A 16,855-nucleotide genomic window follows, 5' to 3' on the forward strand; every position below is an offset into this window, starting at 1 on the left:
TTTGTCCTTGAAGAGAGGAGCAAAATAAAAATGATACATTACACTCAAGGGAACCTAGTAAGATTAACACATTACTTATTATCAAACACAATGGAAGTCAGAAGGCAGTGGAATGACATATTCAAAGTGCTCAGAGGAAGAAACTGTCTAACAAGAATCATATCCAGCAAAATATTTTTCAAAAAAGATGGCAAACTAAAGACAATCTCAGATCAAAAAAAAACATGGAAAAAAATTCACATTGCTAGTAGACTTACATTAAAATGAACACCAAAGAAAATATTTTAGGGTGAAAGTAACTAATATCATCAACACACTGAATCCATGCACACATCAAAAAGAGAGCACCAGTAAAAGTAATGATGTATGCAATTTCACAAAACAATACAGTTGAATATTTCTTCTCTTGATTGATTTAAAAAGCAATTTCAATAAACAATATGTATATAAGTGTACTGTTAGGCCTTTAATATATATAAGTGTAATATATTTGACAATAATTACACAATCATTGTAAGAGCAAAAAGCTATATTGAAATAAGAAAAAGATACCATTTAATAACTCAAATCAATAGCAAGAAACTAAAAATAAGATAGGGTTAACAAAAAGATTACTATAACAAATGTTATCAATATAGACTTGCTCTTATTTCTTTCACTAGCTTCCATAAAAGATTTAACATTATATAAGACATAATATTAAATAAATCTAATACTATATTGTTGAGTTTTTAATATACATAGATGTGTTTTATATGTATATATGCACACACATACAAAAAGGAAGTGTGTAGCAGAAAACATTGTTTCGTTGTAATTAAATCAGTACAAAACTGAAGTCAATTTTGATAAATTGAGATGCATATTACAAGGCTTAGATAAAACAATAAGAAAACTCAAAAATATTACTTTAAAAATTCTTAAGGGAATTAAAATGGTATGCTAGAAAATACCCGCTTAGTACAAAAGAAGGCAATAAAGTGGGAGCAGAGGGGTAAAAAAGACATAAGACACATAGAAAACATAAAGCAAAATGGCAGATGTAAATCCAACCTATCAATCAAAGCATTATGAATGGCTTGAATAACCTAATCAAAAGGTAGATATTTTCAAATTGAATTAAAGACAAAAAATAGGATCTATCTATCTACTGTCTACATGAGACATACTTTAGAATCAAAATTACAAACAGGTTGAAAATAAAAGGATGTATAATATAATCAACCACCATGTAAGAGAATAGAGTGGCTACACTAATATCAGAAAATAGATATTAAAACAAAAGTGTTACTAGAGTTAGAGAGACCTTCATACTGATAAGACAGACAAAGGGACCTAATAGACATCTACAAAATATTCCAACAGAATACAGATTCTTCCAAAAATACATGAAATATTCTACAGAATGGATTATATGCTAGGACATAACAAGACTCAGTGAATATAAAAGAGCTGAAATCACACAAAGTATGTTTTCAAACACAACGAGTGATATTAGAAATTAACATTAGAAAGTTTGGGAAGTACATAACAGTGGATACTAAATAAGACATTCCTAAATAATCAAGAATTTATAAATAATCTCTTTATATTAATGGTGAATTGATTTTGAGCAAGATTAATTGACATGAAAATTCACTAGAAAATAAAAGTCTTTTCAACAATGGTACCAAGACAACTGGATCTAGGCCAGGCATGGTGGCTCACACCTGCTACCCCAGCACTCTAGGAGGCTAAGGTGTGTGGATCACTTGAGGCCAGGAGTTCGAGAACAGCCTGGCCAACATGGTGAAACCCTGTCTCTGCTAAAAATACAAAAATTTGCGGGTGTGGTGGCATACCCTTCTAATCCTAGCTACTGGGGAGGCTGAGGCATGAGAGTTGCTTGAGCCTGGGAGGCAGAGGTTGCAGTGAGCCGAGATTGTATCAGTGCACTCCAGCCAGGACAACAGACCAAGGCACTGCTCAAAGAAAAAAAAATCTATTCTTGGCCAGGTACATAATCCGAGCACTTTGGAAGGCTGAGGCAGGAGCACAGGCAGAGGCCAGAGGCTGAGACCAGCCTGGGCAACATAGTGAGATCTCATTTCTACAAAAAATAAACAAAATTATAAAGGCACTACAGCCTGGGAACAGAGCAAAACCTTGTTTGTTTGTTTGTTTTAAAAAAGAAGAAGATCTATTCTCCCAACAAATTTGAAGTAGAAAATACATTTTCCTTAACTATAGTCACTATACTGTACTTTAAGTCTCCAGAACTTACTCATGTTATAAGTACCTTTATAAATGAAAAGTTTTATATTTGAAAGTTTGTACTCTTTGACCAATGTATCTTTCCATTTACAGTTAGCAAAGCTGACCTTCATTTTATGTTTATTGATTCTTTGGATTTTCCGAGTTTGTACAAAGTGGCATCTTATGTCTTCTGCCCATTACTCTCTTGGAAATTTTAGTGTTTTCTATTGTTTCTAAGAGCTCTTAAGATATTTAGGTTACAACAGCATTCGGTCATATTCATTGCAATAACTTAATATTTCTCTGTGACTAAACTTTGTATTTTTATCATACCGATATGTACTTTACAGGTTTTCACTTTTACTAAACAAATTTATCAATTTCTTTTCTTTCTGACATCTTCTATTGCATTGATGCTTAGAAAACCTTTCCTTTTCTTAAAATCTAACTGATTTTCATGAATACTTTCTTTTAAGTAAAAATAGTCTACAGTAACTCTGAAACCTCTATTATCTGGGCATAAAGCATAGATATAATTTTAAGAGAAAAGTAACAGTTAATTTCCTTTATTTCAAACAGAAAATGTCTCCCTTTCTCCTCTTATTTGTCATGCTATTTTTATCACATACCAAATCTCTATGCATGTTTTAAAGTTCTTCTTTATGTTTCATTGATCTATCTCTTTATTTTCTGCTAGCCCCATTATTGTGGTTTTGGAATATATTTAATTATGTATGATAATGCTTGCTTCCTTCTCATTACTTATGCTTAAACATACAAAATATTTGCTATTCTCATCCACATGTTTTTTATGGTAGACTTGAAAAACCACTTGCTAAAAAATTTCAGAAAAATATTCTACCAGGACTTTGATTGCAATTATATTAAAGTGATAAGTAATCTGGGAATAATTGATACCTTAACAATATTCAGTGTTTGCAGCTATGAATGACTATGTCTCTACATATATTCAAACCTTTTATGTCTCTCAATCAAGGTTAATATTGATAGTTTTCTGTATCTAGGCCTTGGATTTTTCTTTTCAACTCCCTCAAAAAAACCAAGCCTGAAAGCCCTAAAATCTGACATTATTTGTATGAGAAAAGATAGTTGCTAACTTATTACATGTTTTCATTTTGTTACTATAGAAATCATTTGTTTGAGTAAAAGCTTTTCCTTCCAATACAAATTTAGGAGGTTGCCAAAAAGAAATGGGTAGTAGAATGCATGCTAATTACGTACCCCATATAGGACTTTTAAAAGACGAAATTCTTATGCCTTCAAAGCAAATACTATGATGATATTAAGTCTAAAATTATACGTTAAATTTAGTTGGAGGCTAACAAATGAAAATTAAAATAACTAAAAAGTGAGCAAAGCTGGAGAATAAAGTGAAGAACAAACTCCCACATATTTTTATAATTGGCTAGCTTGATCCCGCCAACATTGCAGCCACTAGCCTCATGTGGCTACTGAGTACATGAAATGAGACTAGTCTGCAACAAGTGCTATAAGCATAAAATGCACAGTGGATTTCAAAGACTTAGCACAACATTTAAAATGTTTCATTAATGTTCTCCTTTAATTTTAACTGCATTTATATTTTGAATATTTTAAGCTAAATAAAATATATAATTAAAATTCTACATTTTGCTATTAATTTAATATTAAATTAATTTTGCTATTTTATTTTTAAAATTTGCCCACTACATAATTTAAATTACAAATATGGCTTGCGTTATATTTTTATTGTAAAGCACTGTGCTAAACTGTTTTCAAAGATTAGCTAGTACTAATTACTCTTTATTCTGGGTTGCAAAATGCCCCCAAATAGTATAATTCAGTTTTCTTGATTTTAATTTTTTACACATTAAAACAATTATGTCTTTGGCTTGCAAGTTCAAAGTTTAGTAAAAGTCAATGATTGTACTATATATTTCTACTCTGAAATATTATAGAAGTGTTCAGAAAATATAAAGTACATATGTGGAGCTTGATGAATAAACTATAGCACATGCTAGAGAAAGAGAGCAAGAAACAGAGAAAATAATGTTATAAGACATCAAAATATATTTTATGTATCAAGGTCACAAATAATTTCAAAATTACTAAATAGTAAAAGCTGAAACCCTCCATTATATTCTTCTTAGTCACTGAGAAGAAATTTATTAAAAATAGAATAAACTAATTACAAAAGGCATCTGAAAGGATAAAGAGTTCTGGGGCAAATATGCTTAAGACATTTTAAATTTTTTTGTCAGATTTTAAACTTCTGTTACATCATTAAACAAGAAAACCCCAAGTTTTATGCCTGTTATTTCTTGCTATTAGAAATGCTCAGAGCATTTATGTATAAGTCTTCTGTGACACTGAACACTTTCTACCTTAACCTAAACTGCAGAGTCCTTGAAATTTTGACAGCTTTGTCCTCTTGATTCACTTTCTACCATCGTACCACTCCTTGCCAAATACCAAACACAAGACCATACACATAGTGGATGTCAATGGTGATTTACTGAATGAAGGGATGACTGAATGAATAAATGATTATGATCTCCTTTGCCCCTGTGTGTTACAGCTTAAAGACATTGTGTCCATAAAAAGTGTCCAAATTTTGTAGGTATATCGAAGAAAAAGAACATAAAATGCCAGTAATGTTATACTAAGTCCTTGATTCTTATTCGACATTTTAACATTTCCTCTCAAATAATAACACAGGAAGTTTTTTGCAATAGGATAATTTTCTCAACTCAAGATAAAACTGTACATTATTGCCTCATATTTTATATATTAATACAAAACTGGGAGCTTAAACTCTCCATTTTTATTTTATTGAATCACCTACATCAAAAATACATTATTTCTTCAAATACTTAAAATATTACACCCAGGGATGATAAAACAAATACACAAATAATATGATGTATCCAAATTTGTACATTAGTTAAATGTGTCATGTATATTCAGAGACACACATAAAATTCATGTTTTTATCTCCTTGCCTGCTAGGAATTATTTCTAGATCTACTATTTTACATCAGATCTTTATAAACAGTTTTCCAGTTGCAAAGACCACTGTATATATGTATTTCCCAGCAGTATTAGAAACAAGAATATAATTTTGCTTGACTTGTATAACCCTCTGAGGGCTATGAAACTGCATTTCAAGAAATATTAACTAATGTCATTTGAAAGGTGATCTTTAAAATGCATCAGAAGTGAGTGTGGATGTGTTTGTGTGTGTGTGTGTGTGTGTGTGCATGTCTGTGTGTGTGTGCATGTCTGTGTGTGTGTGTGGTAGAAAGGTCTTGAAATGGTAGAAAGGTCTTGAAAAATAACTCTGTATTTTGCGGGTGCTTCTGATGTTTGCTATATGAACAGTGGCCTTTTTAAAAAAATAAGATGCTCAGATATTTTGCCAAAATGTGCTAAAACAAAATCACTCAGATAATATGAGCTAGTCTAGAGATTAATAAACTCTCCAATTTCAAAAGCTTATACAAACAATGAGATGAAAACAGATAATTTTCAGCCATCAAATATTCAAGACTTCACTCTGTTTCTATGACATATTCATCCCATACGAAAGATGTGCTAAAGGGGTTGTAATGGCCTTCTGGGACAGGAAGAATAAGGTTTCTGGAGAAAATGTTAAATTAATTTTGATGGTGATGCAAAGTTAAGAAAGGGTTGTTAAGGGATGGCTTGCTGCCACGGGGTGGGGTTTTGTTTTGGTATCCTTTTAGAGCCTGCAGGTGTTTGGCACAAGTTAAAATCAGGGCCAGCTGTGATATTTCAATAGTTCTGATATTTTCCTCCCAATAGTTCTCAGAAGTGATGCTTCAGGGTGATGTCTTACACCTGATATATTCGACTTGTGTGGTACAAATGTGAAGACTCTATTAAATAACACCAGTTTTGTGACACCCTTTGCCCTCTCTTCCCTACCCTCAGGTCATGGCATCCATGACAAAGAAAAACACGAATCAGAGGCTTCAATCACTCATAGTTTTTAATTGAGCAGTTTAATCAAAGATGGTGATATGCTGGAATCACCAAGTAAAAAGTCTTAAGCAAAGCCTAAAAGCAGAATGGCACATTCCCTTTTGATTCTCAATGTAGACAATGATGCTTTTAATCCCTCTCAGTGGTGAAACATATACCTATGTTTGCAGGAATTTGAATAGTTTCTATTAAAAGCTGTATTTTCTTTTAAGTTTGTTTGGGTTGGAAACCCTCAAACCACAATGTATTTCATGCACATGTTCCCAAGGGTATGTTAAATAGGACCATACTGAGGTCATCTAGTAAGTTTTTGAAACTTTTTAAGAATTCCTTTAATGTACTGCACAATCTTGGCTTGATTAAAAGAAGATATTTTAAGAAAGCACTTGGCAAAATGACTGGCTATTAAAATCTATATGCAGATAATCTATATTATTCATCTATAATGCACGGAGCTTTCCACAGATAATTTGTCATTGAGAGAGAAAGACAATAAAACTCCCACTCTAAGGGTTTTGAATAAAAACTCCTCAGAACTTTCAGTAAATGCAGACCAATCCCCCTCCACCCAGCCTGCAGTATTCTTGATTGACTTAACAGTGGATGCCTGTAGGATCGCTTTAACTGTGCAAAGGTCTGTCATATATAATCAGAGGATTAAAGGTAGACAATCTCTCATTTATCCATGAAAAAAAAATCATCTGTTGTTTTGGTTGAATCGAAAAATCAAGTTACCTCAATCCATTGACTATGATGAAATTGTTAGGCTAGAAATAGTTTCTACCATCAAGTAAATTTTTGTTGTCTCCAACTTCAAACCACAGATGAAACGCTGTAAATGGTCTACCTGAGAAGTAGGCACTCAAATTTTTCTGCCGTTACTGAGTCTCCCAATCCTGACTTTTGTTGTTGTTGTTAGACATACCCCTTTACACTTTATCAAAGTCTCCATTCCTACGCCATGTTCCAGGCCTTGTACTTCACCCAAAGCAATTTTCAGTTGAACTAGCAGCTGTGCTGGCACAGCGCACATGGAGAGTGGGCCACACGCGCCAGCGGTGCGTTCCCACATCTGAACAGAAGTGGCCGTTTCCATGCACCCAGGGCCAAGAAACTCTACAGCTCATCAGAGGCAAAACAAGGGAGGATACCTTAAACGGAAATCATACTTAGAAAAAACTTTTACAGAAAATGAAAAATAAAAGGGTTTTCAATCATCAGAAATGAGGAAGGGAAGTTCTCTTCTTGGCATAGAGTTTGCAGATATATTTTTATAAAAGGATAGCAGAGTGCAAGCTTAATTTAATGATCCCCATCCTCAAAGCTACACTGGATTTTCCTCTATCCACTATACACAGGTAAGTAAAACAAGTTAAACAAGAATATAACCTTAAAGGGCACCATCATAACCACAGCTACTACTAAGCATTGGCCGTTTATCATCTTGCAATCCCTGTGCTGTTCCCTTCATAAACAGTATCTCAGATGCTATTTCACCATTTTACACTTAAGGAAACTAAAGTCTAGAAGTTTATAATAAACTACCCATCAATTTTGACTCCATGGTCTTAACCATTGTGTTACACTGAGTTCCCTCAGATCACCAAGGGTTTTCCAACCAGCCCTGAAGATAGAGCTTGTCAGCCTCCACTCAGGAGTACGCAGGATGATAGTTATGGTGGGGAGGATTTTAAAAAGGGGAGGGGGGACTCCACAGCAGCAACTTTTTTGGAAAGCTTGCACATTCCAGTTAACTCATTAACCCCTACCTTTCTAATAAATAAATTCAAAATGGACTTAAATAGCAGGTATAGATTGTGTACTGAATTTCTGCTAAGTCACAAGCACTGGATATATCATAAGTTTGTTGAATAAATGAATGAACTAAGCCATCATAGTTAGATGTCATCTTGAGGGTTTTCAAAAATAATCTGTTTTACACAAATTTACACACAGGGAAGTTTGTAGAGATATTTGTAATAGTATGAAAACCTTGTACATTGACTTAGGTAATATAAATGTTCTCCATTTTGGAAAGTAGGCTAATGATGAAAATATGCCATAGACTAATAACAAAAATTTCTGTAGTTCCAAAAGAATTGAGATGCAAAGATTAAAGTAATTACATTGAACCACAAGAGAAAATTAGGTATAAAAATCCTAATTATACTATATTCACTTTGAACTAGCCAATAAAGTGAATTATTTTAAGATAGTGGGTGGGATTATAAATCTTTGTTTATCAAAGCCTAAAAAATAAGTAGTGTTAGAATATACTTAATATATTTTTAAATAATATAATTATTTAAAAATAATTCTTTGCTTTGGTGCCTTCATCTCTGATGAAACACAGATGGAGCAATAGAAATGCTGATGGAAAAACTCTTAGGAAATCTCCAGAAAATCTCCAGAAAAATGTACCCTCAAACTGAGGTAAACATGAAGTTCTACGCACACCTCAATACACAACAGCTTCAAATGATGGCTTGGCCTCACTCAAAGTTACGAAGTGAGGAAAATAGTCCCCGGTCTACTATTGTCAGAGGGTGCACAATGCTACCTCCTTGTAAAGAATCACCAGGCATTAATCCACTGATGGTGAGGGGTCCCTTTCAGATGAATTCACATAGCACACACCAAATGGGCCCCTTTATCTCAAATACTTATTGACCATTATTGACCAATGTTTTAACATGAACAAAGCCTTGCCATACTCATAATCTTGGCAGAAAAATAGCACAAGCAGAATTCCTGAATTCATTCACTTTTTTTCTCCAGTAAAGGTAGTAACCATTAAATTTAAAATATTTCAGTTTTCTTTTAAGCAGATATTCATGTAAGATCAAAGGCACCAAAGGTTTTCCAACAAAGGTCTCCTCCCTCAAAAGGTGTATTCTATGTTCCATAATTTATTTCTAAGAAAAACCTGCCACTATAAAAAATATAAGGAACCCAAGAAAATACACCCCATAGTTTTGAATGTTGGAAACTGACAAGACAGTTGCATAATCATACTGAAAGCTTTAAAATGGAGTCTCTCTACTTTTGGGGATTAATGGATGAATTTGAGAAATGGTAAATTGCTTGTAGTTATATTGACTGAAGTAATAAAATCAAAACATTATTTTCACATCATCTAAAAATAATCACTTGAACAATGTTATAAAGTAAATATATTTTCAGGTGACCCTGTTCCTGGAGCCCAAAAAGGAGCCTGATAAGCAATGTAGAGCACAAATATCTATCTGTGTAAAATTTATGCCTTACAAATAACACATATTCATCAAAGCAAACAAAGTCCTCTCATTTGCAGATTTAAATATGATTTGCTCTGTACATTTTATGATAATCATATGATCAGAGGTAGACTGTAACTATGAGAGTTCTCATATTTCTTCCTACAAAGAATAGTCTCTGAGTACCCAACCCCAATATCTCAATTGTGTATATTTCTGTTTTTCAGGAAAATTAAATACCTGGCCACAGAAACTTCATGTAGTGGCTGATGAAGAAATACAGTAAATTAAATCTAACAGAGACATAAGTATGCTTATGGACAGGCACTTCTAAGTTCTGGTTCTATTTATCTCAGACCCACAAACAATTTTAATATAATGGTGAAAAATCACATCATGTGATATAAGCTTGAGATCAATGGCAAAGGTACCTTGATGTAAGTCAATCTGGACAGAAAAGAGAGGCAAATGCTTGTGTTGTTAAACTTCAAAAACAAACCTGAGGTTCTGCAAATACATTCTTCATGTTGTTGATTGGGCCATATGGGACTCCACTGCCTTCAAAAAGATGTAACCACTTGCTGGTCAGTTCTTCTTCAAACCTAAGAAGACAAACAAGGATATATTTTTTACAAAGGAAGGAATGTAACATAGCCTCTTCTATCATGTGGCCCACTTTCAAAGCAAGCATTAGTGATAAAACTATGTTTCCTAGTCTTTCTTTACACCTCATTTGAGAGAAGGTTGTCTGTATGAAATGACTTGAGTGGCCCTGTAGTGGCTAAGAGTAGCCACCCAGGTAGAAGTGTTTAAAAATCCATCATTTAGAGAGGTAATTCTTCCTATTTCTATTGCTGTGAACTCTCTGAGCAATTTATGAATTTAATAATAATAATATTGTACTTTGAGCGGGAAGTTATTGGGCAAAATGTCTTTTAGGTCTCAGGTAGTTGAAATCAGGTTAGGATACGCACTGATATATTATTCTTCAAAACAAAAAAAAATACTAATATAGCTGTTTTAAGAAAGCTTTGGGGGGGGTGGAGCCAAGATGGCCGAATAGGAACAGCTCCAGTCTACAGCTCCCAGCCTGAGCGACACAGAAGACAGGTGATTTCTGCATTTGTTTGAGGTACCGGTTTCATCTCACTAGGGAGTGCCAAACAGTGGGTGCAGGACAGTCGGTTAAGCGCACTGTGCGCGAGCCGCACTGTGCGTGAGCCGAAGCAGGGCGAGGCATTGCCTCACTCGGGAAGCGCAAGGGGTCAGGGAGTTCCCTTTCATAGTCAAAGAAAGGGGTAACAGACGGCACCTGGAATATCGGGTCAGTCCCATCCTAATACTGCGCTTTTCCAACGGGCCTGGAAAACGGCACACTAGGAGATTGTGTCCCGCACCTGGCTCGGAGCGTCCTATGCCCACGGAGTCTCGCTGATTGCTAGCACAGCAGTCTGAGATCAAGCTGCAAGGCGGCAGTGAGGCTGGGGGAGGGAAGCCCGCCATTGCCCAGGCTTGCTTAGGTAAACAAAGCAGCCAGGAAGCTCGAACTGGGTGGAGCCCACCACAGCTCAAGGAGGCCTGCCTGCCTCTGTAGGCTCCACCTCTGGGGGCAGGGCACAGACAAACAAAAAGTCATCAGGAACCTCCACAGACTTAAATGTCCCTGTCTGACTGACAGCTTTGAAGAGAGTAGTGGTTCTCCCAGCCCACAGCTGGAGATCTGAGAACAGACAGACTGCCTCCTAAAGTTGGTCCCTCACCCCTGAGCAGCCTAACTGGGAGGCACCCCCCCAGTAGGGACAGACTGACACCTCACTCGGCCAGGTACTCCTCTGAGACAAAACTCCCAGAGGAACTATCAGACAGTTGAATTTGTGGTCTCACGAAAATCTGCTGTTCTGCAGCCACCGCTGCTAACACCCAGCAAAACAGGGTCTGGAATGGACCTCTAGTAAACTCCAACAGACCTGCAGCTGAGGGTCCTGTCTGGTAGAAGGAAAACTAACAAACAAAAAGGACATCCACACCAAAAACCCAGCTGTACATCACAATCATCAAAGACCAAAAGTAGATAAAACCACAAAGATGGGGAAAAAACAGAGCAAAAAAACTGGAAACTCTAAAAAGCTGGGCACCTCTCCTCCTCCAAAGGAACGCAGTTCCTCACCAGCAATGGAACAAAGCTGGATGGAGGATGACTTTGACAAGTTGAGAGAAGAAGGCTTCAGACGATCAAACTACTCTGAGCTATGGGAGGAAATTCAAAACAATTGCAAAGAAGTTAAAAACGTTGAAAAAAAATAAGAAGAATGGATAACTAGAATAACCAATGGAGAGAAGGGCTTAAATGAGCTGATGGAGCTGAAAGCCAAGTTTCGAGAACTACGCGAAGATTGCAGAAGCCTCGGTAGCAGATGCGATCAACTGGAAGAAAGGGTATCGCTGATGGAAGATGAAATGAATGAAATGAAGCGAGAAGGGAAGTTTAGAGAAAAAAGAATAAAAAGAAATGAACAAAGCCTCTAAGAAATTTGGGACTATGTGAAAAGACCAAACCTACATCTGATTGGTGTACCTGAAAATGACGGGGAGAATGGAACCAAGTTGGAAAACACTCTGCAAGATATTATCCAGGAGAACTTCCCCAATCTAGCAAGGCAGGCCAACATTCAGATTCAGGAAATACAGAGAACGCCACAAAGATACTCCTCGAGAAGAGCAACTCCAAGACACATAATTGTCAGATTCACCAAAGTTGAAATGAAGGAAAAAATGTTAAGGGCAGCCAGAGAGAAAGGTTGGGTTACCCACAAACGGAAGCCCATCAGACTAACAGCTGATCTCTCGGCAGAAACTCTACAAGCCAAAAGAGAGTGGGGGCCGATATTCAACATTCTTAAAGAAAAGAATTTTCAACCCAGAATTTCATATCCAGCCAAACTAAGCTTCATAAGTGAAGGAGAAATAAAATACTTTACAGACAAGCAAATGCTGAGAGATTTTGTCACCACCAGGCCTGCCCTAAAAGAGCTCCTGAAGGAAGCACTAAACATGGAAAGGAACAACTGGTACCAGCCACTGCAAAAACATGCCAAATTGTAAAGACCATCAAGGCTAGGAAGAAACTGCATCAACTAACGAGCAAAATAACCAACTAACATCATAATGACAGGATCAGATTCACACATAACAATAATAACTTTAAATGTAAATGGGCTAAATGCTCCAATTAAAAGACACAGACTGGCAAACTGGATAAGGAGTAAGGACCCATCAGTGTGCTGTATTCAGGAAACCCATCTCACGTGCAGAGACACACATAGACTCAAAATAAAGGGATGGAGGAAGATCTATCAAGCAAATGGAAAACCAAAAAAGGCAGGGGTTGCAATCCTAGTCTCTGATAAAATAGACTTTAAACCAACAAAGATCAAAAGAGCAAAGAAGGCCATTACATAATGGTAAAGGGATCAATTCAACAAGAAGAGCTAACTATCCTAAATATATATGCACCCAACACAGGAGCAACCAGATTCATAAAGCAAGTCCTGAGTGACCTACAAAGGGACTTAAACTCCCACACAATAATAATGGGAGATTTTAACACCCCACTGTCAACATTAGACAGATCAATGAGACAGAAAGTTAACAAGGACATCCAGGAACTGAACTCAGCTCTGCACAAAGTGGACCTAATAGACATCTACAGAACTCTCCACCCCAAATCAACAGAATATACATTTTTTTCAGCACCGCACCACACCTATTCCAAAATTGACCACATAGTTGGAAGTAAAGCTCTCCTCAGCAAATGTAAAAGAACAGAAATTGTAACAAACTGTCTCTCAGACCACAGTGCAATCAAACTAGAACTCAGGATTAAGAAACTCACTCAAAACCACTCAACTACATGGAAACTGAACCACCTGCTCCTGAATGACTATTCGGTACATAATGAAACGAAGGCAGAAATAAAGATGTTCTTTGAAACCAACAAGAACAAAGACACAACATACCAGAATCTCTGGGACACGTTCAAAGCAGTGTGTAGAGGGAAATTTATAGCACCAAATGCCCACAAGAGAAAGCAGGAAAGATCCAAAATTGACACCCTAACATCACAATTAAAAGAACTAGAAAAGCAAGAGCAAACACATTCAAAAGCTAGCAGAAGGCTAGAAATAACTAAATTCAGAGCAGAATTTAAGGAAATAGAGACACAAAAAACCCATCAAAAAATTAATGAATCCAGGAGCTGGTTTTTTGAAAAGATCAACAAAATTGATAGACCTCTAGCAAGACTAATAAAGAAGAAAAGAGAGAAGAATCAAATAGATGCAATAAAAAATGAAAAAGGGGATATCACCACCAATCCCACAGAAATACAATCTACCATCAGAGAATACTACAAACACCTCTTTCAAATAAACTAGAAAATCTAGAAGAAATGGATAAATTCCTCGACACATACACCCTCCTAAGACTAAACCAGGAAGAAGTTGAATCTCTGAATAGACTAATAACAGGCTCTGAAATTGTGGCAATAATCAATAGCTTACCAACCAAAAAGAGTCCAGGACCTGATGGATTCACAGCTGAATTCTACCAGAGGTACAAGGAGGAACTGGTACCATTCCTTCTGAAACTATTCCAATCGATAGGAAAAGAGGGAATCCTCCCTAACACATTTCATGAGGCCAGCATCATCCTGATACCAAAGCCTGGCAGAGACATAACCAAAAAAGAGAATTTCAGACCAATATCCTTGATGAACATTGATGCAAAAATCCTCAGTAAAATACTGGCAAACCGAATCCAGCAGCACATCAAAAAGCTTATACACCATGATCAAGTGGGCTTCATCCCTGGGATGCAAGGCTGGTTCAACATACGCAAATCAATAAATGTAATCCAGCATATAAACAGAACCAAAGACAAAAACCATATGATTATCTCAATAGATGCAGAAAAGGCCTTTGACAAAATTCAACAACCTTCATGCTAAAAACTCTCAATAAATTAGGTATTGATGGGACATATCTCAAAATAATAAGAGCTATCTATAACAAACCCACAGCCAATATCATACTGAATGGGCAAAAACGTGAAGCATTCCCTTTGAAAACTGGCACAAGACAGGGATGCCCTCTCTCACCCCTCCTATTCAACATAGTGCTGGAAGTTCTGGCCAGGGCAATCAGGCAGGAGAAGGAAATAAAGGGTATTCAATTAGGAAAAGAGGAAGTCAAATTGTCCCTGTTTGCAGGTGACATGATTGTATATCTAGAAAACCCCATCGTCTCAGCCCAAAATCTCCTTAAGCTGATTAGCAACTTCGGCAAAGTCTCAGGATACAAAATCAATGTACAAAAATCACAAGCATTCTTTTACACCAATCACAGACAAACAGAGAGCCAAATCATGAGTGAACTCCCATTCACAATTGCTTCAAAGAGAATAAAATACCTAGGAATCCAACTTACAAGGGATGTGAAGGACCTCTTCAAGGAGAATTACAAACCACTGCTCAGTGAAATAAAAGAGGATACAAACAAATGGAAGAACATTCCATGCTCATGGGTTGGAAGAATCAATATCGTGAAAATGGCCATACTGCCCAAGGTAATTTATAGATTCAATGCCATCCCCATCAAGCTACCAATGACTTTCTTCACAGAATTGGAAAAAACTACTTGAAAGTTCATATGGAACCAAAAAAGAGCCCGCATCGCCAAGTCAATCCTAAGCCAAAAGAACAAAGCTTTAGGCATCACGCTACCTGACTTCAACTATACTACAAGGCTACAGTAACCAAAACAGCATGGTACTTGTACCACAACAGAGACATAGATCAATGGAACAGAACAGAGCCCTCAGAAATGATGCCGCATATCTACAACTATTTGATCTTTGACAAACCTGACAAAAACAAGAAATGGGGAAATGATTCCCTATTTAATAAATGGTGCTGGGAAAACTGGCTACCCATATGTAGAAAGCTGAAACTGGATCCCTTCCTTACACCTTATACAAAAATTAATTCAAGATGGATTAAAGACTTAAATGTTAGACCAAAACCATTAAAATCCTACAAGAAAACCTAGGCAATACCATTCAGGACATAGGCGTGGGCAAGGACTTCATGTCTAAAACACCAAAAGCAATGGCAACAAAAGCCAAAATTGACAAATGGGATCTAATTAAACTAAAGAGCTTCTGCACATCAAAAGAAACTACCATCAGAGTGAACAGGCAATCTACAGAATGGGAGAAAATTTTTGCAACCTACTCATGTGACAAAGGGTTAATATCCAGAATCTACAATGAACTCAAACAAATTTACAAGAAAAGAACAAACAACCCCATCAAAAAGTGGGCAAAGGACATGAACAGACACTTCTCAAAAGAAGACATTGATGCAGCCAAAAAACACATGAAGAAATGCTCATCATCACTGGCCATCAGAGAAATGCAAATCAAAACCACAGTGAGATACCATCTCACACCAGTTAGAATGACCATCATTAAAAAATCAGGAAACAACAGGTGCTGGAGAGGATGTGGAGAAATAGGAACACTTTTACACTGTTGGTGGGACTGTAAACTAGGTCAACCATTGTGGAAGTCGGTGTGGCGATTCCTCAGGGATCTAGAACTAGAAATACCATTAGACCCAGCCATCCCATTACTGGGTGTATACCCCAAGGACTATAAATCATTGCTGCTATAAAGACACATGCACACGTATGTTTATTGCGGCACTATTCACAATAGCAAAGACTTGGAACCAATCCAAATGTCCAACAACAATAGACTGGATTAAGAAAATGTGGCACATATACACCATGGAATACTATGCAGCCATAAAAAATGATGAGTTCGTGTCCTTTGTAGGGACATGGATGAAATTGGAAACCATCATTCTCAGTAAACTATCGCAAGGACAAAAAACCAAACACCGCATGTTCTCACTCATAGGTGGGAATTGAACAATGAGAACTCATGGACACAGGAAGGGGAACATCACACTCCGGGGACTGTTGTGGGGTTGGGGGAGGGGGGAGGGACAGCATTAGGAGATATACCTAATGCTAAATGACGAGTTAATGGGTGCAGGAAATCAACATGGCACACGGATACTTATGTAACAAACCTGCACATTGTGCACATGTACCCTAAAACCTAAAGTATAATAATAAAAATAAAAATAAAAGAAAGCTTTGGGAAAAGTACACAAAAGTTAATGGTCACAACCATTGGCCTACAAACAACCTTTGTACTGTGATTTACTAACCAGCACAACTCAAGACATGCAAAAAGTGATATTTCAGTTTAACGAACAGAACTCAAATTCATCCAAATCCTTTGTCTGTTTTATT

The 16,855-nt window shown here is 36.5% G+C and overlaps 1 protein-coding gene across 4 annotated transcripts in view; it reads right to left on the reverse strand.

Moving 5' to 3' along the window:
* Positions 1 to 16,855, reverse strand: part of SUGCT (succinyl-CoA:glutarate-CoA transferase) — a 769,733-nt gene that overhangs the window by 375,602 nt on the left and 377,276 nt on the right. For all 4 annotated transcript variants that reach the window (XM_055293359.2, XM_055293357.2, XM_055293358.2 and 1 more), the window contains one exon: positions 9,976 to 10,078. In XM_055293359.2, the coding sequence (XP_055149334.1) occupies positions 9,976 to 10,078 (103 nt within the window). The remainder of the gene's footprint in view (positions 1 to 9,975; positions 10,079 to 16,855) is intronic.

Source organism: Symphalangus syndactylus, chromosome 9, assembly GCF_028878055.3.
Source record: "Symphalangus syndactylus isolate Jambi chromosome 9, NHGRI_mSymSyn1-v2.1_pri, whole genome shotgun sequence".
Taxonomy (NCBI): Eukaryota; Metazoa; Chordata; class Mammalia; order Primates; family Hylobatidae; genus Symphalangus; species Symphalangus syndactylus.